Here is a 27,422-nt window from a genome sequence, read left to right on the forward strand (position 1 = left end):
CGGTTGTTTTATGACTAAAACTTCCGTTCAGATTGTAACATGTAATGAAATGTAAAATCGAGTGACAAATGAGTGTACCACTAGGCTACGGAGGCGCTGATAAATCGCAGTGCCTTTGTCAAGAACCGTATGGTTTTGAGCACATGGAAAGTATGTTTGAAACATAAAAAATGTTAATAAATGCTGTTTTAAGTTTCATTTTTTTCGGTTTATAAGTTAGATAAAACACTTCCCCTGTTTTTTTTTAATGATATTTGAAACTCTTATCCTTGCTATTCGGGGCTTACGCCCCTCGGTTTTAAATATCATAAAAAGCCTCGGACGTGCTTTATCTTACACTTAAATGCAGTATATGTGATCAGATTGGAACGTTTCGTCTACAAAGTGATGAAGGCCTGAGTGCCTTTGACTTGCTTCAAAGCGAGAGCTTGCCTTTATATTCCATGTTTCCCAGTCTGTGATTTGCAGACTTTGGAATAGGTCTCTGTGGACACAAAATGTTCGAACTGGGCGAGGCGCTGCAAGAGGTGTGGACAAGGCTCCCTCGAGTTGTCATTGGGAGATTGACTATTCCAACTGTTAATGTAAGTAGAAGAACACTGCCTTGACATGTATGAAACAGATGAGAGGCGACTGTCCGGAAGCTGCCACCACTCCCATGCCACGCCCTATAAACAAATGTTTGACCAATTGAGGGGGCATGACCCATTGTTGATCAAACGTATATTTTAAGATTACCCACTCTGTCGGGTCTGTCTTGGTTGTTTGCAGCCTTGTAACATGTTCTATTGATTTTCATGTTACACCTGGTCCCTCCTATTCGTTATCCATCAGTCACCACCACCACTCGATACCTCGTTGTATTTCTGTAACCATGCGTCATGTCGAATATCCCCTCCAGCGTTTAAGAGTAAACGTCCCTGATCAGGATTGGGATAACCTGAAAGCGGCGTTAAACCATACTCACTCACTCAATCAATTAGTTTAGGACATGGACTTTATATCCACATGCAACTTCTTCCGTCCTCAAAAGGCCTCATGAAACATTGGACAGTCGTGTTTATACACAACAAATAGGAATATATATATATCACATGTAGAGCTATGAGGTATGTACTAATATACGAGGTAGATCGCAAAGAACAATGAAAAACGAAGCGAGGTTTATTTCACTGTTCTATCATGACGTAATTTCTGGAGATTCGAACATACGCTCGCAACTTGACGTTTTAAATTGAACGAAGTTGTTTTGCGAGAGAAGTGTCTACTGTGTTGTTTCCCTTAGATGTAGCTGAGCAACGTAGATAAATGCAATGGCCGAATGATCGCATCCCAAAGTGGGCGAGATATGACATTCGGTATAGGGACAAATAGGTACAGATAATCGACGTGAAACTTGAAACGTGAAACTCCGACATCGCCGAGATCCAATTTTATTCGGGGAGACATCATTATTTAAATACGGGTAAACAGTTTCAAACCTTGTACATTTGTTTAACATCCTTGAATAGACTATACATAATGCTGATGTCTCATATACGAAATATAACACTGCAGGGGGGATAAACCACTACATTGTACGATAAACAATTTCCACTCGTCGTTTATTTCTTAAGTAGACCATACGCGGTTCCAGATGGAGCCGCTTACCCGTGCACATGCATCCTCATCAGGTACTACGCGTGAGTCGTGGATGGAGTGAGCGAATCTGTTCTGTGCAAGGCTAGCCCCAGGTACTATTATCAAGCCATACCAAGGAGGGATTGCAGATAGTGAGTGTGTTGGGTTTAACATCGCCTTCACCTGTACTCAAGTTCTATCGTGACGTACCAGATTAATGCGGGGGGAATTCCCTAAATGACCCTTGTCGTGGACGTTTACAATATGTATGAGACCCACGAGCACTGTCCTGGAAAACCCCTAGGATACTAATCTGAACGAATAGGGATGCGAACGCAACAAAATTCGGTATTGTTTCCCCAAAAGTTCGATCTTACCGCTCCAAGTAACAGCTTGCCACTTTTGTTTGCCCAGAACTGTACAAATAGGCTAAACTCCACTTGAAACATAAAAAAACATAAGTTCTTCAAAACATGTTAAAATGAATATCTGTGTTTCTTTATCCACCTCTGTTGTCTTTTGTCGGTTTGTCATTTGTTCATCTTTTTTTCAAAATTCAGGTCATTTAACTTATAATACTACACTTTGACCTTGCTTGCTTATACAAAGTCCATGGTCGGTTGTATGATAGTCTCTCAAAAACAGTAAAAGAAAAAACACTTGATCCTTCAGTAAAGACGGATGACAAAAATGACATGATAGCCATATATAAGTGTTAATAAATATATTTCATAAAACAATTTACTAAATAATCATTATATTTAAACACATGAAGTCTATGAGTAAATTATGGATTTGCTTTCTAAAAGCAAAGGATTCATCTCAAGTCACCATGATGTCAGTGAAATGGGATCACATTTGGAATTATCCAAATTAGAAATGTACCAATTGTAGCTGAAGCTGTGGTGCCACTGTTAAAAGGTCTTATGTCCTTCTTAAAGTTTTCATGGTGACAGACCTTGTCAATGGTCTGTTTATGCGTTGAACCACAGTTGTCTGGAAGAAGACCACACTCCAACTCCGTCCTCAAACCAATGACGGCATCCGCACAAGACTTGTGGTTCTTTTTGCTCCAGGCTTCCAGATCACAGCTGACGTGCTCCAGACGGACGTCACAGAATCTGTTGAAGAACTGGTCCTCTTTGAGGTTCTGTTGTTCTGCCGTCATCATCAACTCCATGGTCTTCTGGTTCATTGTCTGCTGACACGACACAACAGCTTCTGTGGGTTCCGCGAAACAGTCGATGCCGTTGAGGTACACTTCAGGGTGAACGCACAGAACTCCAACACCTTTGTCCATAGACTCAATGTCAAGGCCGATGGCGCGGAGAATCATGGGAGATTCAGGACAATCGTCTCTCTTCTGTTTCATGCATGTCAAGAGAGAGTCTTTGTTCTTACAGAAAGTGTCAGCCTGATCCGCTGTGGTCCCGATAATGGCGCCGCGGCCCATGGTGGAGTTGGAGAGGAAGAGGGTGGGGTCAAGGTTGGCGTCAACATAACACTGACGTAGATCCTCCGTGAGTGTACGGCGACATGGGTGTGCGCACATCTCATCCAGAGATCCGAAGAGGGAACGGAACTGTCTGTCGATGAGGGGTCTCTGATCCTGTTGTGTTTGAGTTGCTGCACACGAAGTAGAGTTGATCAATGTCCTCATGAACTCCACACCGCACTGAAGCAACGCCTCCTGCTTGCTACAAGCATCTTGTCTGAACGTGTCGGGACTGGCGGGAGCTTGTCCGTTTGTTCCGTTTGACAATAAGTATAAAAAGTTATTAAAGTTCATCTGACTATTTTGAACACATGTGTTGAGGTTTTGAACAAAGTTATTTTGACACGGGGTCATTCCTTGTTGACTTTGAGCCGTTGTCATGGAAACAAGAACCATGGCAACACAACAAGACAATGTTTTTCCAAACATGCTGATGTACCGATTGAGAAATGTGAAAAACAAGTGAAGTCCCGGGTACTTTATATACTTGAACTCGAATATTTGTTATTACGAGGGTGTGACTCTTCCTCCAATCAAGGGGCAGGAGACAGATTATGTCACAATGGATGCTGACATTCTATTGATAAAGGTAACATATGAGTTACTGAATTTATCACAATCACTTCCTTAACTGAATGTGAGATTGTAAAGGGCCGTGTGAACTTCCCTGATTGTTACGTCACACTAGGTTGGCCGCGACTGCCCCGGGGATAATGAGATATTAAAACACCGGCCAATCATTGTTTGATCTACTAAATCATTACGCTTTAATGATAAACGTATCATGACAGACTAAAAGTCACCAACAAAAGAATATGCACCAAACAGGAGAAACAGCAGAACCGCAGTTGTGTCAATTAATAAGAAACAAACTTTATTGCAACGTGTATATTAATATAAACGTTCGAAAATATATATTTGTAACTAAAACATATTTCTTTAAAGTGTTACCTGTTCGGAAATGAAACCTAGAAACAATATAAACACCCTTTTAGAAACATCTAATCTAAACAGGTCATGGTACCTCCCAACTTAAAGATACGTGTTAGAATTTCTCTTCACCAACCCATGCTTGTCGTAAGAGTCGGAAAACGGATCGTGCGATCAATGTGTGGTTAATGCATGTCGTCGCATTCGCATTACGTACGCCGATGCTCATGATATCAATCAGTGGTTTGCCTGGTCCAGTACCGCACTACATACCCACAAAATCACCTATTCTACGTGTTTAAGGCCCTAAAATGTTTAGAATGGTGTTTAACAATCGTAATGTTTGTTGGACTCAAAGTTGTTCACTAGTTAGTCAGGAGAGATATGTTGACCATCATTGTTCACATAAACACATTTCAATAATATCCTTATATTCACAAACGTATATTCACATCAACTACTTCAATATCATCTGAATAGTGAATAGGTAATTTTGCTTTTATAAATACAGCAGCATGCGAGAGTCAATGATTTTCAAAAATGTACTTATTTGAACTGAAGTGTTAAGGCACAGCAATTCGATCTGCAGGGTTGCGTCCCTTGGGCACGCCATCAACCTATGATTCAAGTAGGAATCCCGGTTCGCCCCCATTATGTTTCCTGGTTTGTCAGCACCATACCCCTGCTCTTGGGTTTCACCAAAGTGAGACTTATGTCACTTCGGGTTTTCCTCCCACATTAATCTGACACACGGTGATATAACTGGAATACGGCGTTAAGCCAAACTAACTCACTCAATTTAACTTAAAGGCCCTTAGTCTTCACGTTGTCCTGATGAAATGCATCTATTTTATAGAGAAACTATACCAGATAAGTTCGTTGAAATTCAAGACGATCTAAATACTTCGAACATATTTTTCGATTTTAATGTTCATATATTGAAACACAATTCTAAGAATATTCACGAAATAAACATTTTTGGGCCACTAGTGGGACAAGGAACATGCTTAGATTTATGTTTGGAATCTGAACACACTTTCCTCAGTGTTGCGGTCGTCCCAACAAGGTCCGGTGTCGGCAGATTCCACTGTCTGCATTTATACAAATTAACATACAAATTCATTGAGATTGAAGTACATTTCTTCAATGGTAATTTCGACGGACACATAGTATTGTGTGTATGCAGGCCTTCTCTTTATGACTTGTTTGGATAAAGTTGATAAGTATGGAGTGTCCTTGTATGAATACAACTAAATGAAAAGTTCACTTCAACTCAAGTTTCAACAACAGTAAACACAATGTAGATTTGTTCATAACTAAGTACATCGTATATTGTTTATACCATTATGGTATCTGTTGTGTATGTAATTAGGTATCCCTGTAGAAGCAAATGTTTTTGGTAACACACCCACTGATACGAATGCTTTGCAAGAGATAAAACATTAATATTGTGTGAACTCCAACGCTGTATGCAATGCGTTCCACTGAAGCCGGCATCACACAAGGACCAGTTATGTGTACTTATCGAGACAATTACAGAGTATGACAGTAAATGTATATAGAAATGAAGTCAGCATACTGGATGAACAATTTTATTCTCCTATTTTATTCAATTTCAACCTGGCATCACTACTGTTCCGCTGCTTCAAGGTCAGTTCCCAAATACACATCTTAATATGTACAGTACGAAAATGCATCAAGACAATTTCTCTCCACAGGTTAAAGTGTTACACACTTAACTAGGACCTGTTGACAAGAAGCATGATGACAGCCTGCGAGTCTGTGACCTTAACCTTTACTGTTATGTTTCCATAGTTCCTGTCAATCCACTGTCCATCTACTTTGAATATGTGCAGATTGTAGTTGTAAAAATATACTTGAGGACACTGCATGACGACAAATAAGTATAACAGCCTGCAGCATACACATCAATATAATCTGTTGATTTAACCAAGTCTTTGAATAATCGGGTGGTATAATGGTCAATCAATTAAGGGTGTGTAAAACATGTGACGTGTAACCACACCGACCGGAGGACCCCGGGGCAGTCGCGGCCACCCCTGTATGACGTAACATCGAGGGAAGATCACACGACGCTTCACAATCTCAGATTCAGTTGAGGAAGTGAATCAAGGACGCATAATTTACGTGATGTCATACCCCGTTCTGATTGGAGGAAGAGTCATGACCTCGAAATAACAATGATTCAAGTATAAATAGTACACAGAAGACTGTCAACAATCAGTTGTTTTAGACATTCCTCAACCAGTACATCAACATGTTTGGGAAGACAGTGTCAGGTTGTATTGCCATGGTTCTTGTTTCCATGGCAACAGCTCAAAGTCAACAAGGAATGACCCCGTGTCAAAATAACTTTGTTCAAAACCTCAACACCTGTGTTCAAAAGAGTCAGATGGCCTTCAATAACTTCTTATACTTGTTGACAAACGGGACAAACGGACAAGCGCCCGACAGTCCCGACACGTTCAGACAAGATGCTTGTAGCAAGCAGGAGGCGTTGCTTCAGTGCGGTGTGGAGTTCATGAGGACATTGATCAACTCTACGATGTGTGCCCCGAGCCAAACACAACAGGATCAGAGACCCCTCATCGACAGACAGTTCCGTTCCCTCTTCGGATCTCTGGATGAATTGTGCGCACACCCATGTCGCCGTACACTCACAGAGTATCTACGTCAGTGTTATGTTGACGCCAACCTTGACCCCACCCTCTTCCTCTCCAACTCCACCATGGGCCGCGGCGCCATCATCGGGACCACAGCGGATCAGGCTGACACTTATTGCAAGAACAAAGACTCTCTCGTGACATGCATGAAACAGAAGAGAGACGACTGTCCTGAATCTCCCATGATTCTCCGCGCCATCGGCCTTGACATTGAGTCTATGGACAAAGGTGTTGGAGTTCTGTGCGCTCACCCTGAAGTGTACCTCAACGGCATCGACTGTTTTGCGGAACCCACAGAAGCTGTTGTGTCGTGTCAGCAGACAATGAACCAGAAGACCATGGAGTTGATGATGACGGCAGAACAACAGAACCTCAAAGAGGACCAGTTCTTCAACAGATTCTGTGACGTCCGTCTGGAGCACGTCAGCTGTGATCTGGAAGCCTGGAGCAAAAAGAACCACATGTCTTGTGCGGATGCCGTCATTGGTTTGAGGACGGAGTTGGAGTGTGGTCTTCTTCCAGACAACTGTGGTGCTACACACAAACAGACCATTGACAAGGTCTGTCACCATGAAAACTTTAAGAAGGACATGAGACCTTTTAACAGTGCCACCACATTTTCAATTGGGACAATGTCATGTTTTATCTTACTCTCTGTTCTCACTTACTCTTTAAACTTCATACACATCTAGAAATTGTATGCTTGGACTATAATTATTTATCTGACGCATTTAGCTGTTTTATATAATATATATATTTCCCACCTTCTCATGTATTCCCATTGTTTTGAATACTTGCCGCCAGGCAATGTATTGATATGTATCGGTATATGCGATTTTTCAAGTAAAGCAATATTTTATAATAGTTAACTTTACTTTCCTTCTTTAAACGACATTTGATTGTCCACAGGCGTGGGATCGTCAAGTCAAGTCAAGTCGTCTCAGGCAGGCTATAGGCGGCCAATCTTAGACTCGTACAATTTATTAATCAGTTAGTGGAGATTACTATCCATCTTTCAAAGAAATTTACTAAGGCAATGGTGTATTTACTAGACTTGTAGTAAGTTTCACTACACTTTTGTAAATGCTCGTTTCTTGGTCATTTTGCGCTCTCTGTTGACAGCTGTTTAAATACTATTTGCAAAAAACAAGCAAATAACAATGCATAAACAATACTTGTGAAAGATAACATATACTAATTAACAGTGGCAATAATTTTAAAGCTGAACCGTTCGGATCCGATGTTTTACCGTTGACATGGTCAGTTTAACCACTAGCCTCGGAGCGCCGAAAAGGTCCTAAGTATTTAAACCATGGTTAACATTCATTCAGTGAACCCTAGCATCTAAATGTTCCAAAAGTCATGGTTTTGATAACCTTATTTAAAAACGTAATCACACCCGTGAAGACCCGTGTTAGAATAGGTCTTCAGCAACCCATGCTTGCCTTAAAATGCGACTGTACTTGTCGGAAGAGGCGACTTACGGGATCAGGCGGTCAGGCTCGCTGAATCAGTTGATCCATGTCATCGTATACCAATTGCGCGGATCGATGCTCATGATGTCAATCACAGGATTGTATGGTCCAGTCTTGATTATTGACAGACCGCCGTCATATAGCCGGAATATTGCTAAGTGCGGCGTTAACAACAAACAAGCAAACCTATATTCAAGAACCATATGGGGCGGTGGGGTAGCCTAGTAGTTAAAACGTTCGCTCGTCATGCCGAAGACCTACATCGATCCACATCGATTCCCAACAATGTGTGAAGCCCATTCCCGTGATAGTGCTAAAGGCGGCGTAAAACAATATCCACTCACCCATTTAGGAATTCTACACTCATCTGTCAGAACACTGTGTGAGTAGGCCATGCGTGACGCACGTGAAATGTGTTCCCCGAATATTTGCACGTGCACCTCGCTTTGTGGCCACTCGGGTGTCCCGGGGAAAGTGTACAATTCATACAGAACCAATCTGAGCATATTTGTCATTTACCTAAACATTCCTTGCCCTTGTTGACTGACTTATGAGCAAATATACCACTGATCAGGATAAGAGAAATTTCTTTTCTATCGGTTCCTGGAAATTGTTCTGTCATCAAGTTGTATGATAAGAAGTTCCGTCATTGCCAAGTGGTGTTTAACTGACAATTCAATCAGTTAATGCCCGTTGGAAGACAAAGAAGCCATGGTTTAAGTTTAGTTACACAATACGGCAAACAGCAATTGGCTGCCGCGTGCAGTCTTCCAAGCACTATAGAAATTCGCTGTCTACTAACATTCTGACCGCTGTTACTAATTAAGTTAGTAGAATTCACTTGACTTTATTCTCAGTGTCGTGGGTTTAACCAATTAAAGCGATGGACGTCTGATGTGTTAGGCCTGCATCGCTTCATTAATTTCTCCCGTTAGTTGATACGCCAAGAAAATAAATGGAATATTGCCCAAAACGGCTGAAGTCACTCTGGAACATAAGAAACAAAATTCCCCAATTTGACTGGTATATATGTACCCGTATTTTTTTCAGGTGAGCAATTGACTTGCCTTTGCATGTGTTTGTGACGGATGCAACAGGTGGGGCAACATACGCTCACTTTTCGCGAACACCTTGTATCATCACTATTTAATAGTGATTAATACTTGCTCGTGATATTGTCGGAATCGTACAATCGATTCTTTTTGTGGCAGAAATGTCTTATGAATATGGAAAGGGTTTTGTCGCTTTTATTTATTTGAATATTATGTGTTAGTTGTTTGTAAGACACCTAAAAAATGCATTTTCAATATATATACGTGCATCTCGGAAACGGTCATAAATTACCTACCGAGTACCGGAAGCGTATGTACACTCAATGTTATTACAGACAGACATTATCTGGAGACATAACGGTGTTTGTATGGATATATAGTATGTATTGAATACATATGTACAGATACCTTTGGCATGATACATAAAGCTTACTGCAGTAGCTACAGGCATTCATTCTGTAGTCAGATATTTCAAAGAAACAGATGATTATAAGAGAATAGCCTTATCACATAAACATGATAGAAGAGAGCAGAGCCATGCGAGGGTTGATTGAACCTCACATAAAAAGACTTCACCTAAAGACAAAAAAAATTAATGACTTTTTCAACATAATCACCTTCCACATTGATACACTTTTGCCAACGATGTTGAAGAGTTTCGTTGAAGTCCTGGTCTTGGCTGTCCAAAAAGGTCTCCACATCTGCTATGACGTCATCGTTCGAGTCAAAATGGGTTAGGGATAGAGCTTTATTTCGTGTTTGGGACATATATGGTTAGCCAGATCGAGTGCTGAAAGAGTTCAAACACACACTCGTTGTCTTCGTGGTCTTCAAGGATGGGGTCGTCTTCAAAGCGCTCACTACCGCGCTAAAACTCCGCCGCCCACCTCTTTTCGGATGCATTGGAAGGGACACCCTTTCCTAGTTTTGTATTCATATCTGCTTTGACGGCTTTTTGGTGTTTGTTTCTGTAAAGACTTGATCACTACACGCTCCTCAACTTTGCCCCTTTTCCAAATTATCCTGCATATTTTACTCATTAGCTCATTTGACTCAAGTTTTTTTTATGGTTATACCTCTGTGACACATCATCCCATTTCACTATAACGCAATACCTTCAATATGAGGTGAGGTGAAATGGTGTTTAACGTCGCGTTCAAGATTATTGCACTTATATTGAGACGTGCATGTCTGTCAGTGTGTGTGCTTGTACTAGTCCGGACCAATGCTGATTTTATAGTGCTAGCCCACGGAGATACCATGCCGCAATTTACCATAAATACCCCACTCAGGTACAGTATATTGACTCCGAACCGACACGTCCTTGTATTAGCCCCTTAATGCCGAGCACCAGGCAGGATAGGAACAAGTACCATCTAGACCACGGATGCGGTCGTGAGGCTCCGAATTTATCAATCAACCCTTGTTATCCATCTGTTTGAAGCTGATGCAGGAAGGTTCTAGCAACGATTTGTGACTATGGATGAAACCCGGGTTCCCCAATTTAAGCAAACAGCAATTAAAACAGTGGACAGTTGACATAATTCCCCACCAAAAAGGCAAAGGTTGTCCTTCCAAATTGGAAGGTTATGGCCTCATCATAGTGGACTATCATCCAAAAGGACAGACAATAATGGGGTGTATAATGCTGCACTTTTGAGGCATTGGTGGGATGAAATAAAGGCTATGAGACGTGGTGGGAAGTTGAGAAAAGGTGTGCTCTGTTATCAGGACAATGCGTACACCATCAGGACACAAGTCAGTCATTGCTGCAGTTTACGAGTGTGACTTTGTATTCCTTCAGCACCCACCTTATTCTCCCTATCTGGCTCTGTCAGACCTCCATCTGTACCCATACATGTCGGAGCCCATTTTGACTCGAACGATGACGTCATAGCAGCTGTGGAGAACATTTAGGCAAGCAAAGAAAAAAAAGAACTACAACATCGTAGGTAAACGTGTAACAATGTGGAAGTTGGTTACGTTGAAAAAATATTCAGAAACTCCTTGAACCAGGACAGATGTTTAAGATATCTTTAATCCAGGTGTTCGGAGTTTCTTGACCCTAGTAGTATAGGTAATGATGGTTCTGCCGCAACTCCACTGGAGCAGGATTCATATACCTATACTGCTACTACAGGAGGAATTTTTTATGCCAAAATGATGATGCGATTCAACGATAGTCATAAGATTAAGTTAAATTAGCTCTAGGTGGAGTCAATGATATAAATTTTTATAGGTAATGATGGTTCTGGACCACTACCAATACCTGGGGCCAATCATTGCTTTAGATGAGTCTAAATGGTAATAAAAATATTCTTTATTATTTTTATCGATAAAGCGATATTCAACATTTTTATTAAGTTCTTCGTTCATTTTACTAGGAGACCAGACTATATAACTACACTCTTTTTGTAAATTGATAAGAAACAATTGATAACCGTATTTGGTTGGTTTGACATCACTGATATAATAAAAACCTTGTGGTAATTCTTTCCATTGAATAGCTTTCTCCATTATTATATATTTATGTTAGCATTTGTCTAAATGTAATCACACGATAGTAAACAATCTATTTTTAATCTCCAACCAGTTCTTTGGTTTTGGCACGGAATAATTGACGCGCTTGTTGCCTCCCCTCTTCTATGAACTTTTTTTTCTCGTCTTCGCTAATACCACTGGTCTTACGAGATTTTGATCGAATCTCCTGCTTCATTTTATTGTATTTGTTGAGCTCCGACAGCACTAAACGAAACTCATCCTCGGATATCTTACAATCGGCCATTGCTGTCGAAATATGATCCTCAATGCTGTTCAACTTTGCTTCGGCGAGTATCCGAATACTATCGTGTTTTAATGCTTTCTTTTGTAACCTACGAGAAATGAATTTTATCGCTATTCCTGCCAGTCCCGAGACTCCAGCGGTTATTTCCATGCCGAGCACGATAGGCGCGGCGATTATAGTTGATAGTAAACCGATACCCGCTACACCGAGTCCCATGCCAGATACTACAAGAGCGGTGTGAACTCCGTCCAGAGCATTCACGGCTCTGCGATACTTTTTATACAATCCAAGTCTCAACTCCCTCTCCTTCCCTATTCGATGTTTTATGTCGCTTATTTGATGTAATCGAAATCCATCAACAGTTTCCATCTTTTCAAATGCTTCATTGAGCGCCGGATATAAACTCATAGTGTATATAACGATCATATAATAGTCTTTAATTGGTCTTGCTTAAATGTTTTGAGACTATACATCAACCTTATCAAATGTATATTATACGGCAAGAATATCTTAGAAAGAGAAATACTACCACTTTTAATAATTTGGACCCCCTCTAGGGTTGCAACGGGCGATGCTCCGATATGAATAATACTGCAACGTTGACGCTCGTGATTCTTGAACCATTTAATCGATAGACCTGGTAATATTTCGAAGGCATCTACCGGTACATCTCCGAACAAGACTTCAATAATAAGCGTAGAAATATTAGGTATTGCACTCAGGTTAACTTTAATATCTTCGAATTCAGTAACCAAATTTAAACTAATGTTTTTTAAGGACGGACGACTATATATCATATGACCTGGGTCATCTGGCAGGGGAGTGACCAACACACTTTTTCGTTTTGACGGGATATAAGCCGCGAGTACGATGCCACTATTTATTATCTTAGTTAAATTATGTACCTTACCCATCATCACATAAGGTGGGGTAATGACGATATTCAGTAGCCACTCGATGTTTGCTTCGATCATAGCCCATTTATTATCGTCGTTGCGAGTAATATTGTACGAAGTGTTTTTAATGAGTCTACTAACATCGACATCGCTTAAATCTCCTAGATTACCCGTGAATGTGACTTCTTTCCGCTTGTATACATTATCGTGTAAGTGTAAAGCGTATAACTTACCATTGTAACCGGGTTTATCAAATCCTTCTGTGTCTCCGAGATCGGAAAGCGCAATTGTATTACATTGTCTTACTGTTCCAGGACCTGATGCATCAACCATTATTTTTAATATGGAGTGTTACACTTAAGTATCCTATATGTACTGGTTGGTGTTTTACATCTAATACAGAAATTTTGAGGTCTGAAATAATACCACGCTTCAATTTTTTATATTGTAATGTCGAGAATGATTCCATTCTACCGCTATTGTATTTTTCATTTTTCACTGGAACACTTCTGAGCAGAGTTGAAGGACTTTCTTGTTGAATATTATCTGTCGTGCTTATTTGATCAAGATGGATGCACAACTCTTTATAGGGAACTAAATCGGGCAATGTATTTCCATGTTGTGTTTCGTTAGAACTTATAATTTTAAGCTCAAATCCAAGTGTAATTCCTAAGTATGGGATAAGAATTACACCATTTTCTCCAGTGTCGATTTTCAGCATCCCATTCGATTCATTTTGTGAGAGACTAATTCCATTAGGCTTAAAAATTTCATCATTGAGTGAGCATACGCTGTAATACCCATCAGGTATAGTAATGTATTTGTCAGGAGCATCTTCATCTAATATATGTATCCTATTATTAATTTTCGCAGCACTTATATTGGTCTACAGTGGGTAATACGTTACATCGCATAGAGCGACTTCGAGTTGTCCATCCGAGTTATCGATAGTACGAAGCAGTTGAATAGACTGACCATTTGTTATTCCAGGTAGTGTAACATACATATCAAATATACAATGATACTATATCATAACTTAAATATGGAATTAACCATTATTTTTAATATGGAGTGTTACACTTAAGTATCCTATATGTACTGGTTGGTGTTTTACATCTAATACAGAAATTTTAAGGTCTGAAATAATACCCCGCTTCAATGTTTTATATTGTAATAACGAGAAAGATTCCGTTCTACCACTATTATATTTTTCATTTTTCACTGGAACACTTCTGAGAAGAGTTGAAGGACTTTCTTGTTGAATATTATCCGTCGTGCTTATTTGATCAAGATGAATGAACAACTCTTTATAGGGAACTAAATCGGATAATGTACTAGGTAAAAACATTCTTACGTCGGGAGATAATGTTGTTTCTCTTCCCAATCCAAGTGTGTATGCTAAGTTCTCACCAATAAGTATTTTTTCGTTTCCATTGATGATTTTCATTGTCCAATTCGACTCATTTTGTGTGATACTAAATTTAATAGTATTTAAAAATGAAAATTCCATATCAGCCTTAAAATAATCATTGAGTGAGCTTATGCTGTAATACCCATCAGGTATAGTAAAATTTCTATTAATTCTATTTTGGTCATCTAATATCCATATCTTATTATTACCTCTCATAGCACTTATATTGGTCCACCGTTGGTAATACGTTACATCACATAGAGCGACTTCGAGTTGTCCATCCGAGTTATCGATAGTATGAAGCAGTTCAATAGACTGACCATTTGTTATTCCAGGTAGTGTAACATACATATTAAATATACAATGATACTATATCATAACTTAAATATGAAATCGAGATACATTACTAATCAATCGATTATAGTAACTGCCTCTGGTGCTGAATTTTTCGTTAAATTCCCAGATATCTTTGAAAAGTACAGGGTCACGGCAACTAGCGATAAAATGGTGCACGATTGGTTTCACAATCCGATGCAATTTTGGCAGAATCAGTTAAACTTTGCCATATGGTGTGCCACAACGGGATGTGGCGTATCTGTTAATGCCCCAGGATTTATGCTAAATAAGTCTGTTTTATTATTTCATGTGTATTATCAGATTAGACGTATACTTAAAGAAATTAGTGCTCCATTACCGCAGGATCGAGCGTGGAATTCCACAAATAATAATTATGATAGGTCCGCGTATGAGCGTATTTGTAATGAATTTAATATTTCTACGAGTAAAGATTGGCGCATTAAAGGAGCAAACCATGGTCTAGGTGTTCCTTACACAGGGGAAATAACCGTCAAAGAAGAAAGCGATGATTTATTTAAAGAAGTTAACAAAGGTCCATTTAATGCGTTTAAGTTGTTGCATACCAGCAAACTTTACATAAGAATGTATGATTATTTTCGAAAAACTCATCATTGGTATAAAGACTGGGAACTTTCGAGTAACGATTGGAGAGGGGATATTATGAGTTTTAAGAGTGGTTTAATTTATATTGTTACAAAATTTATACAAATGAACGATACCGCAAACGCTTGGAATGAATTTCTTAATGATAAAACGGAAAATAATTTTACTAACCCAGGATTTGTAAGATTTAATGAATCGATAAGAACTTATGTATGGGCAATTCTCGGTGCACAATCGCAAACACGAACATCCATTATCGGTTCTGGGACGGCGCTCGATGCACAAAAACAGTTTGTCGCAAACGTGGAGGACGCCATTAATTCACCAGTTGACATACCATCGTCTATAAAGCGTTTTCAAGATGCATTACAGTACGCTCAATCCAAAGTGGACTTCGTTTATGCGCCGGGACTATACATGTCTCCGAGTAATATGGAACTTAAGATCGGTCAAGTGATAGGCTATAATAATAAAATTGTTATCGCTACCGATCAACAAAAACCAGGTATAAATTCAGATATTAACGTCGAATTAATAACGCAAACGATCACGGGCGAAAAGGGAATAGTCAAGCCACAAACACCAACTATCGATCAACCATCTACTAATGCTCAAGTACCACCGCATATTGAGGCTAAAAATCAACAACATATCGATGAAAAAACAGCGCTTGTAGTGGGTGGAGTCTCGGTTGGCTTACTCATGATTTGGTGGTTAAATAGTTCTTAGCGAATACGTACAACAGCCCTGCAATTGCTACGATCAGCCCCCACAAGTTTTGACTAAGCCAAGTGGTGGTCTTAGCTAATAAATTCAATAGCCAGGAAACAACACTCCCTATTATACCGGGAAGTGCGGCCGCGGCTTTCTCAGCGAGCTTTCCCAGTGCTGAACCTAATGCTTTTAAATGCTTTTTTATCCACTCTTTTATACCATTTTTATCGTTAGGCGGTGATCCGCCACCAGTACTACCACCTGTTAACGAGAGAGTCAAAGTCGATATAATAAATCCCAACGCGGTTAAAATACTGGCAATGGTTATTCCCTGTTCTCTGAACAATGTTTTAATTTTATCGGCCAGTGTAGTATCATCGTTGAGGACTTGATCGATAGTTTCTCGAATACGACTGATTTGCGAACGAAGTGCCTTTCTATTACTGGAAGCAGCTTCGAGGCGGGCCGATCTTTCGTCTTCTAAGTTACGTAATCTTTCTGCTACGCGGCGTCTACTGAACTCATCACCCGCCTGTTCGAGTTTTGTTTTCTCTTTAGCTATATGCTTGTCGATTTCGGATATCTTGGCTATATTATTGATGAGTTCTCCCCACATTGTTCGCATTGCCTTGTCAAGACCTCGTAATTCCCTAATACTGAACTCTGAATATGGTGATACACTGACCGTGGAATTATCGTAATAGGTATCTAAGATTTCTCCGAGTCCGTTCGAGGCCACGTTAGAGGCTTCTTCCAAATCATCTGTATTACCGAGTTCAGTACGCACGGTTCGAAGAACCTTAGTAGTCTTCGCGGGAAGTTTTGCTCGTCCGTATTCTACAAAACCTAATTTATCACGAACAAACTCGCGGCTATGTTTACCAGCTATAGTAGACAAGGCTAGGGGCTTACGAGTACTATAATGCATAAGATCAATATGCGGAGAGTCACGCAGTCGCAATATTCCTTTACTATCTAGCATAAACTTTGAATACTCACGACCTATTGGGATAACATAATTTTTATCATCTTTTAATGCATCGTAATAATCATTGACGGTTGATTGTAAAATTTCATCGTTAAGATTCGTGCCACCAAAGTTGGTTTCATCAGTACCCTCTTCGTTTGGGTTATCAAAGTCATCAAATGTACTTAGATCTAATTCATTATGTTCAAAATTAGCCATTTTTATATTAAACATAGGGTACATAATTTCAATATAAACAATGTCTTCGCAATACGGACGCAAGTTAAACCCACAACGTAGACTTCGAGATCCATTAGGGGTCAAAGCAATTCGTCAGTCTGTAACTATAACTAATAACCCTAGTACCATCGATCAGAATCAAACGCTTCTGGTTCGCTTTCCTAATCTCGGCGCACACGATGTGTTAGTTCCGGGAACTGTCCGACTAGCGTTTACGATTAGTTTGACTTCTACAGACGTTAACAGGGAGCCCGTTCAGAACATAGGTCGTGCTATCGTCAAGAAAATCGCCATTAAAATTAGCGGTAATGAGGTTTTGAGTATCGACGATAGTGATGTATACTATTGCTACATGGATCTCTGGAGAACGGATAAAGAGCGGGAAAACTTACAGTACTAAGGTATTTGTAATAAGAACACATTGAGACTGCGCGTGGGTGCTGAAAATGGTGTTGATACCAACGAAAAAGATAAGGCCGTTGCCGACGCATTAGGTAACAGATTCTATGTTCCCTTAGACTTTGAATTACTAGATTCCCACATGCCCTTTTATCAAGCATCCCTAGGCGATAGGTTAGAATACGAACTCACTTTTAATGACTACGGTAGAGTAATCAGATCTGCTAATGATGATGCTAGCTATTCAATTGACAATATCTCGCTGGAGTACGATATGATAACGGATCCCGAATTAGCCAGACAAATTCGTAACCAGTATTCGGGAAGTTTAGCCATTTTGTACGATCGCGTGCTGCGACACCGAAAGATCACGAGGGACAAAAAAGATACGATGTGGAATATCAATCTAAACGTCCGCACGAGGTCGTTGAAGGGTATTTTAATGTTGTTCGAGGACCCCTCCGATGCGTTTAAAAGAAATACCGAGAAGTTTTACAATCCCAAGATTACAAAAGTAGAATTGACTATCGAGGGCGTTCCTAATCAACTATATAGCCAAGGAATGCTAGCGTATCACCAGTGGGATGAGATTAAAAAACTTCCTTCTATAAAACGTTCTCCGGAAGTTATCGCGGTCGTGAAAGATCTGTCTCTCGGGAGTGTATCGATGGGTGAATACCTCACCACGAAATACGCGCTATGGCCTGACATGCGAACAACGGACGATGACCAACTACACGGCAGTGGGAGGAGAATAGAAAATGCTAGCGAGGGTGCCACCATACAGATAACGAAGCTCCAGGAATATAAACATATATTTGTACGTGATTATGGATGCGCAACTTAATATACAGAATGGGAGATTCGTGCAAGCAATCTATTGATAATCTTTTACCTAAAGATCCGCACTGCGCTATCATATGCGGGCAAACGGGCTGCAGAAAAACAGCTTTTATTCTAGATATTTTAGAAAGTCATTATCGGGACGTTTTCGATCATATCATTATTCTGTGCCCGACTATAAGCGTTAATAAAACCTACCTATCGAGAGATTGGGTAATGAATGACGACGGGGTACACAGAGTTGATCCGGGCGATCGTTTACAAGACTGCCTCCGAGTATGTCACGAAAGATACAAAGGAGAATCAACCCTTTTCGTAATAGACGACTGCAGCGCGAGTAAAGAACTCACAAAAAAGAAAGATATGCTTTCCTATTTAGCATTCTCCGGACGGCATACTCAACATAGCGTTTGGGTACTTACTCAAAAATACAACTCTGTCCTGAAAGATCTCAGAGAGCAGACCAAATGGGTAGCGCTTTTTCATTGCAAAGATCGAGATTCATTCGAGGAATGTTTACGCGAAAATGATGTCATTTATACCAAGGGGGAACGAGATAAAGTCAGAAAAGTGTTAGCGGCAACGAAGCACTGTAAACTCGTATTAAAAACCGATCAACCAGCTGCTTATGCAATTGCTTAGCAAATTGTAGCAAAATTATAGCAAAATTATAGCAAAAATGTAGCAAAATGTAGCAAAATTGAACATTAGCGGTTAATATTACATAAAAATGTGGTTCGAAATCCTCATTCTTTCACAACAGTTCATTATTACGGGATGTATTGGATATGTCATATTATATTATGTTAGACTTAAATATCTCCTTAGGTATTACATTATGGAATGCGACGAACTCATCGAACAAATGCTCAAAGAATCTGATGCAGATCAAAATGTTACAGATAAATCTTTAGATAAACATAGAGAAAGACTTGCCGCTTTGGTAGCCGGTGGAAAATGTTCCCAATATTTGGGAGAAAATTATACCATCGAAAAAATTGATAACATGACCGACGAAGAGATTAAAAAACTGTACGCTCGTTACGAGTCTAGACTGGGAGCTACCATGACTAAAACGATAGGGTCTTCTATATTACAACTGTACACAGCCGTAGCTAGTACGTTTCTCCCCATCCCGGCAGAACATCGCCTGTATTTATGCGAATCTCTCGAGAAAGACCCATTCATCGAACATGCTATAAGCGCAGTGAGCTGTGAGTTTTATCATAGATACGGAATGTTCTTAGCTCCGTTCACCACAGCTTTAATAACGGCTAGGTATTGTCAATTTAAACATACGTGCCCACTTAATAATATAAATGGAGACACAGGTGACACCACAGATTGTGAACGAGGAACCACAGATTGTGGAAACGCAACAACAGATTGCAGAACAACAAGTGAATGAGGAACCACCACCAGTGAATAAGGAAACAAAAAAACAACCCAGAGTGACAAAGAATCCTTTGAAAATAGCCGCAGGAAGAAAGGGAGGGCTGGCGAGGAAAGCGAAATTAATAAATAATTCAAATCCGATTAAAACATGGGCACTAGTAGGAGTTGCTGGTATAGCGGCTGTATGGTTCTTTTATAAGTCCGGAGAAGAGAAAACGTCACCCCCGCCGCAACAACAAGTTCAATTAGAGGTTAGTCCTCATATAATGCTATAAGAAGCATGACTACTCCAGCTACAGACGGTAAAATGTTGGTAAACGCGACGTATCATTCAGCGGTGGTCACCGGCTTGGCCATTGGCTATGCCCGTATGGCTAAAATGATTACTAAAGCCACACCTCCCAAGCTAGATTTTAATGGATATGACATACCAATGATGATTCTGGATATTGGATTAGCTATGGCAACGAAGGATATGCTCATCAAACAAGGACTTATCCCGGAAGACATAATGAAGTAATTAAACATTTGAATATTTATATTCATATAAATATGGCAACAATTGCGATGATGGTCGGTGGAGCTGTTGTTAATGCTCTAGCTTTTTCGGGGAGTAATTATTTATTTTCCAGTATGAGGGGATCAAACGCTAAAGAAGTTGAAGAGGAGCGTAAACGACATAACGAAGCTTTAGAACAATACCAAGCAGCCCAGTTACAATATACACAACAGAGAATGAAGAGATTAGACTTTATTCATGAACAACTGATTAAGGAAGGACATTCAATTCAAACGTTTAAGGATGTCGAATCTGCCATGCACGAATACTTCCTCGTTTATGGGAAAAAACTAGACCCAATACCAAGACCAACAATGAGTCAGTTTTATACACCGTCAGAGGAACAAAAGAACCGAGAGATCACATTTATCATGTTGGGATTGACTTCTGTATTGATTTTCAGCTATACCATGCATAAGTCGGAGTGACTGCTGTGGATATGCAGAATCAATATCTCGCAGTGTAGCTGTGATTTGCATTTAGACAAATGATATGATAGATGTATATACCATGAATAACTGCAAGTTTACACTCATGGGAAAGACTACCCTTTGTAACCGGCGCTGTGTTGATTTTTTTTACTGCGGGATACACAACTATTACATCAGGCGCGGAAACATTAACTATAAGTGTTCTGCATGCGGGATAGGGGTCAAAGGTCGTTATTGTTTATGCAAGGAACACGGTGCTGATAGGGTCAGGAACCAGATTATTTATGCTAGGAAGAGAGATTACATCAATGAGAGGAATAGGTTGGGGAGAATATGTATTTAGATATATGAAAACAACCAATTAGACATTTGTCTCATTTTGCATATACCATTCAACCACAATGGTTTTTGTCAGAGAATTAAAAGCTATGGCAAAGCAAAGTGGACTGCGTGGATATTCTCGTATGAGAAAAGCTGAATTGATGGATTTACTCGGTTTGGAATACAACAAACCCCAGACTGTTAGAGAACTCAAAGTTCGAGCGAGAAACAGTGGGCTGAGAGGTTATTCTCGAATGAGAAGAGCTGAATTGATCGCTTTACTAGATAATAATCAACCTAATGATAATGTTGATATTGATAATGTTGATAATGATAATGATAATCAACAACAAGAATTAATATTTGTACCCACATCCGCCGGCGTTGGTAAATATCTTAGAGGTTGGAAGATGGATATTAATTCCAACATGGATGTTAACGATATTAAGCCCATCATATCGAGTAAAATTAACGAGGAATTAGATGATTTACATAGTATAAAATACCAGCTGACGATTAAAATGACATTGAGTAAAAGTAACACAGACGATAGCACCGAATATACCGAACCATATTTCCGTAGCAATCAAGAAGTTATAACTGAATCCGATACTATAAACTCATCATTAGATACATCAATTCAGAGGATACAGGAAACTTTAGAACGCTGGACTAATAGAGGTTCTGGTTGGGGTGTGGATAAAATCGATAGTTTATATTTAGATATAGCAAATTATATGCCCTTCAAAGGTGGATCTTATATAGATTTACCCCCGTATTATAAGAAGAAAAAAGCCATAATTAACGTAAAAAATAAATCCGATGACTGTTTAAGAATGATGATAAGATCTGCATTGTTCCCCGTAGATTCTAAAATTGCAAATAGACCTTCTAGCTATCCTCAAAACGATGGACTCAACTTCGATGGTATAGACGAACCTACGCCAATATCACAAATTGATAAGGTAGAAAAGCAAAATAATTTAGCTATAAATGTTTTCGGACATTCTAAAGGAATTGTTGTACACAGGATAAGCTCCGCTCCGGAAAATATCCCCAGAATCAATTCATTTCTGATCGAAAAAGATGGTAAATATCATTATACGTGGATAAAGAGTTTAAACAGGCTATTATACGATCAAACAAAACATGCTAGAAAGAAATATTTCTGTGAAAGATGCCTGCATGGGTACAGCAGACAAGATCTATTAGAAGCGCATAAAGAAGACTGTAGAGGTGTTGGACAGAATGCTATTAGGATCGATATGCCTAAAGAAGGAAAAAATATATTAAAATTTGAACATTATTATAATCAAATGCCAGTACCGTACGTAATTTACGCCGACTTCGAAGCGCTTATCAAACCCATAGAAAATACCAACCATAGCAATACTGATAATAGTTTTACGTACAAAACTCAAGAACATATTCCTTGTGGGTTTGGATATATAGTTGTAAGGTATGATGGGAAAACAAACCCGCCGGTGATTTACAGAGGTCCCGATGCAGCGGGAAAGTTCCTAGAATATCTACAAAATGAAGAGAGAATAATCAGGGAAAAACTATCGTGTAAGATACCCATGCGTATGACGAGGGATGATTGGAGTGCCTATAAGAAGTCAACGAGTTGTCACGTTTGTAATAAACCCCTAGATGGGGATTCCGTAAGAGATCATTGTCACGTCACGGGTAATTATCGGGGAGCCGCTCATAACGAGTGTAACTTGAAACTAAAAATGAATGCTCAAACAATACCCATCCCCGTTGTGTTTCATAACCTTAGGGGATACGATTCACATCTCATTATGCAAGCTATCTCGAAGACCGACGGCGGTTTAACGTGCATTCCTAACAATATGGAAAAATACATATCGTTCTCGTTGACTAAACCTATACATTATAGGGACAAGGATGGGAAATCTAGAACAAAGCAAAGTAATGGGCTTAGATTCATAGACTCCGTACAGTTTCTGTTATCTTCCCTGGACAATTTAGCTAATGCGAACAATCCCGATGACTTCGCGATAACAAATAAATATACCGATAAGATAACACGTCATTTGTTGCTGAGAAAAGGTGTATATCCTTACGAATATATGGATGATTGGTCTAGATTCGAAGAAACTGAATTACCACCCCTCGAATCATTCTATAGTAACTTAACAGAATCTAGAATAACAGATGCCGATTATGAACACGCTCTGACGGTCTGGGATAAATTAGGTTGTAAGAATTTAGGCGATTATCACGATCTGTACTTAAAAACCGATGTACTGTTACTCGCCGATATATTCGAGATATTTAGAAAGACATGTTTCAAACAATACGGCTTGGACCCGGCATGGTACTATTCCAGTCCCGGACTATCATGGGATGCATTGTTGAAGAAGACCGGCGTAGAACTAAAACTACTCACAGATTACGATATGCACTTGTTTATTGAGAAAGGATTAAGAGGTGGTATATCGATGGCAGCTAAAAGGTATTCTAAGGCTAATAATAAATTAGTGGAAGGATACGATCCCAGTAAACCCGACACCCACATATTATATCTCGACGCTAACAATTTGTACGGATGGGCTATGAGTCAACCTTTACCCACGGGTGGTTTTGAATGGGTCGATGATATCAATGTGAATGATATCAATAATATCAATGAGAATAAAGGGTACATACTAGAAGTTGACTTGGAATATCCAAGTTCGTTACATAAAGATCATAACAGTTATCCGCTAGCTCCCGAAAGATTAATGGTTAATAAAGATTGGATGTCGGAATATCAACGCTCCTTGATGGGTAATAGTAGGTTAGCTAACGTAGAAAAACTCGTACCAAATTTGATGGATAAAACAAAATATATAGTTCACTACAGAAATCTCCACTTGTATCTATCGTTAGGTATGAAACTTAAGAAAATACACAGAGTTCTAAAGTTTGATCAAAGCCCTTGGATGGAGCCCTATATAAGGTTGAACACAGATTTAAGAAAGATAGCTACCAGCGATTTCGAAAAGAATCTATATAAGCTCATGAATAACTCGGTATTTGGTAAAACTATGGAGAATCTAAGGAAGCGTGTTGATGTTAAATTAGTCAGATCTAATGAGGAAGAAAGACTCAGGAAACTTATAGCCAGTCCGGCTTTTAACAGAAGCAAGATATTTGATAACGACTTAGCCGCGTTGCATATGCAGAAGAGTAATATAAAATTCAACAGACCGGTGTACGTCGGTATGAGTATTCTCGACTTGTCAAAACACTTAATGTATGACTTTTATTACAACGAACTTAAGAAGCAATACGGCGATAGATGCGAGGTTTTATATACCGATACAGATTCTTTGTTGATGGAAATACAAACCGAGGATGTGTATAAAGATATGGCAGAAAAAATAGATATGTACGACACGAGCGATTACCCTAAAGATAATCCACTGCACAGCGTAGTAAATAAAAAGGTGTTAGGTAAGATGAAGGATGAATGTGCTGGGACCCCTATAGAGGAGTATGTGGGATTAAGACCTAAGATGTATTCTATAAAGAAGTCTGATAATGGAGAGATAAGAAAAGCTAAGGGCGTTAAGAAGTATTTGTAAAAAAGCATATCAAACACGAACAGTATAAAGAATCATTATTCAACGGTAGAACGTTCAAACACGAGATGAACTCTTTAAGAAGTTACGATCATAGGATATATGGATTAAGAATGAACAAGACATCATTATCCCCCTTAGATACAAAGAGATGGATTGATAATGATGGTGTAAATACCTATGCTTATGGTTATGGTGGTAATACTGTACCGTCGGGAACTATGAACAACTCTTCTCGTACAAATGCCCTACCCGGTCCATCTTGAAGATAATAAAGAATAGGCTCTCCTTCTTTCGTAACCAATCGACTAATGTTATACGTCTTAAGGGACCATATGGGATCAGTTGCGCGACGTAGGCCTCCTTCGAGTTCACCGGGCTGGTATAAATATCTTACCCTTACTCTATCCGGAAGTTTTCGTTCTTTGCCTCTCCTCGGTGCTGAAGATTCGGAAGTCACTGATTTCATTTTAATAGCATCGGATGGTTTCTTCCCTATTAATCTCGTTACTTCATTATTCAGCGCTGATACAACGGCTGATAATCGTGTCACCCATTCGGTTGATCTCAATCGCTCGGATTTCATTTCGATCCCATACTGATAGCCAAACAAACGTTCCGCTAATGTCCTGTTAAATCTTTCGACGATAGCTTGACTGCGGTGGGCCTCTCTTTCACCACGGACGATTTTGACATCGTTCTTTGTTAACAGTTTAGTTACCGATCCCATAAACTCGCGACCGGGATCTACTTGAAATAGCTTAGGCCATTTTAGCGGTCCGCGTTTATATATGCGACTCAGTGCATTAGCTACCTCTGTTGATTCTTTCGAGGTTAATGGCTCAGCCTCTTTGTATCGACTAGCCACATCCACTACGGTTAAAGCGTATTTATACGTTTTGCGTTTTACCTTATCGTGGGGAAGAAACAAGAGGTCAGCCTGATGAACTTCATTCGTTGTAAAAATATCAAACTTCTTCCTCGGTATATAACGCGGTGCCGGTAAATATATCTGCCACATCGCTTGTTTCTTTAACCAATCCTTGGCCACATCTTTAGATACCTTAGCCGCGGTGGCTAATTTTTTTATTGCTCCTACACCTTTCCAATATCCTCGTGGGCTATAGTAAATTTTATCCATTATTAATTAATATTGATATTTCTTTTAAAACGACTTTCGTTGAATCACATCATCATTTTTATACTAATAGAAGGAATGATTGGCCCCAGGTATTGGTGAGCTAGAGCCAATTTAACTTAATCTCATGACTATCGTTAAATCGCATCATCATTTACGCATAAAAAATTCCTCCTGTAGTAGCAGTATAGGTATACGAATCCTGCTCCAGTGGAGTTGCGGCAGAACCATCATTACCTATACTACTACCCTATATGCACGTATTTCAAGTATACAACAAGATCAAAAGTGGATTTAAAGGGGTTTTAATCAGATACTAGCACACAAAACATTGCAATTCGAGTGTACAGTACACTATATTAAAAAATCTAAACGTTGTTAATTGTTCTAAATTTTAAACACAGAACTATTAATAATGACGCACTATAAAAACAATGACATTCTTTAACAATGTTCTACACTCAGTGAAATGAAGAAAGAACATGAAAGAACAAACAAGACACTGTCCCCATTGTGGCTGAAAGTATGGTGTCACTGTTAAACGGTCTCATGTCCTTCTTAAAGTTTTCATGGTGACAGACCTTGAAAATGGTCTGTTTATGAGTTGTACCACAGTTGTCTGGAAGAAGACCACACTCCAACTCTGTCCTCAAACCAATGACGGCATCCGCACAAGACTTGTGGTTCTTTTTGCTCCAGGCATCCAGATCACAGCTGACGTGCTCCAGACGGACGTCACAGAATCTGTTGAAGAACTGGTCCTCTTTGAGGTTCTGTTGTTCTGCCGTCATCATCAACTCCATGGTCTTCTGGTTCATTGTCTGCTGACACGACACAACAGCGTCTGTGGGCTCGGCGAAACAGTCGATGCCGTTGAGGTACACGTCAGGGTGAGCGCACAGTACTCCAACACCTTTGTCCATAGATTCAATGTCAAGGCCGATGGCGCGGAGAATCATGGGAGATTCAGGACAATCGTCTCTCTTTTGTTTCATGCATGTCAAGAGAGAGTCTTTGTTCTTACAATTAGTGTCAGCCTGATCCGCTGTGGTCCCGATGATGGCGCCGCGGCCAATGGTGGAGTTGGAGAGGAAGAGGGTGGGGTCAAGGTTGGCGTCAACATAACACTGACGTAGATCCTCCGTGAGAGTTCGGCGACATGGGTGTGCGCACATCGCGTCCAGAGATCCGAAGAGGGAACAGAACGGTCTGTTGATGAGGCGTCTCTGATCCTGTTGTGTTTGGCTCGGGGCACACATCGTAGAGTTGATCAATGTCCTCATGAACTCCACACCGCAATGAAGCAACGCCTCCTGCTTGCTACAAGCATCTTGTCTGAACGTGTCGGGACTGTCGGGCGCTTGTCCGTTTGTCCCGTTTGTCAACAAGTATAAAAAGTTATTAAAGTCCATCTGACTATTTTGAACACAGGTGTTGAGGTTTTGAACAAAGTTATTTTGACACGGGGACATCCCTTGTTGACCTTGACCCGTTGTCATGGAAACAAGAGCCAT

The 27,422-nt window shown here is 39.8% G+C and overlaps 1 protein-coding gene across 1 annotated transcript; it reads right to left on the bottom strand.

Moving 5' to 3' along the window:
* Positions 1-1,397: 1,397 nt before the first annotated feature.
* On the bottom strand, positions 1,398-27,422 carry LOC125378269. The gene is made up of 3 exons (XM_048393722.1): positions 26,405-27,422; positions 6,762-7,306; positions 1,398-3,601 (listed from the first exon to the last, which is right to left on the bottom strand). The coding sequence occupies exons 1-3, from the start codon at positions 27,420-27,422 to the stop codon at positions 2,459-2,461; spliced, it is 2,706 nt and encodes a 901-aa protein (XP_048249679.1). The 3' UTR covers positions 1,398-2,458.

The sequence above is a fragment of the Haliotis rufescens genome, unplaced genomic scaffold (assembly GCF_023055435.1).
Source record: "Haliotis rufescens isolate VD_foot unplaced genomic scaffold, xgHalRufe1.0.p SCAF_12, whole genome shotgun sequence".
NCBI lineage: Eukaryota > Metazoa > Mollusca > Gastropoda > Lepetellida > Haliotidae > Haliotis > Haliotis rufescens.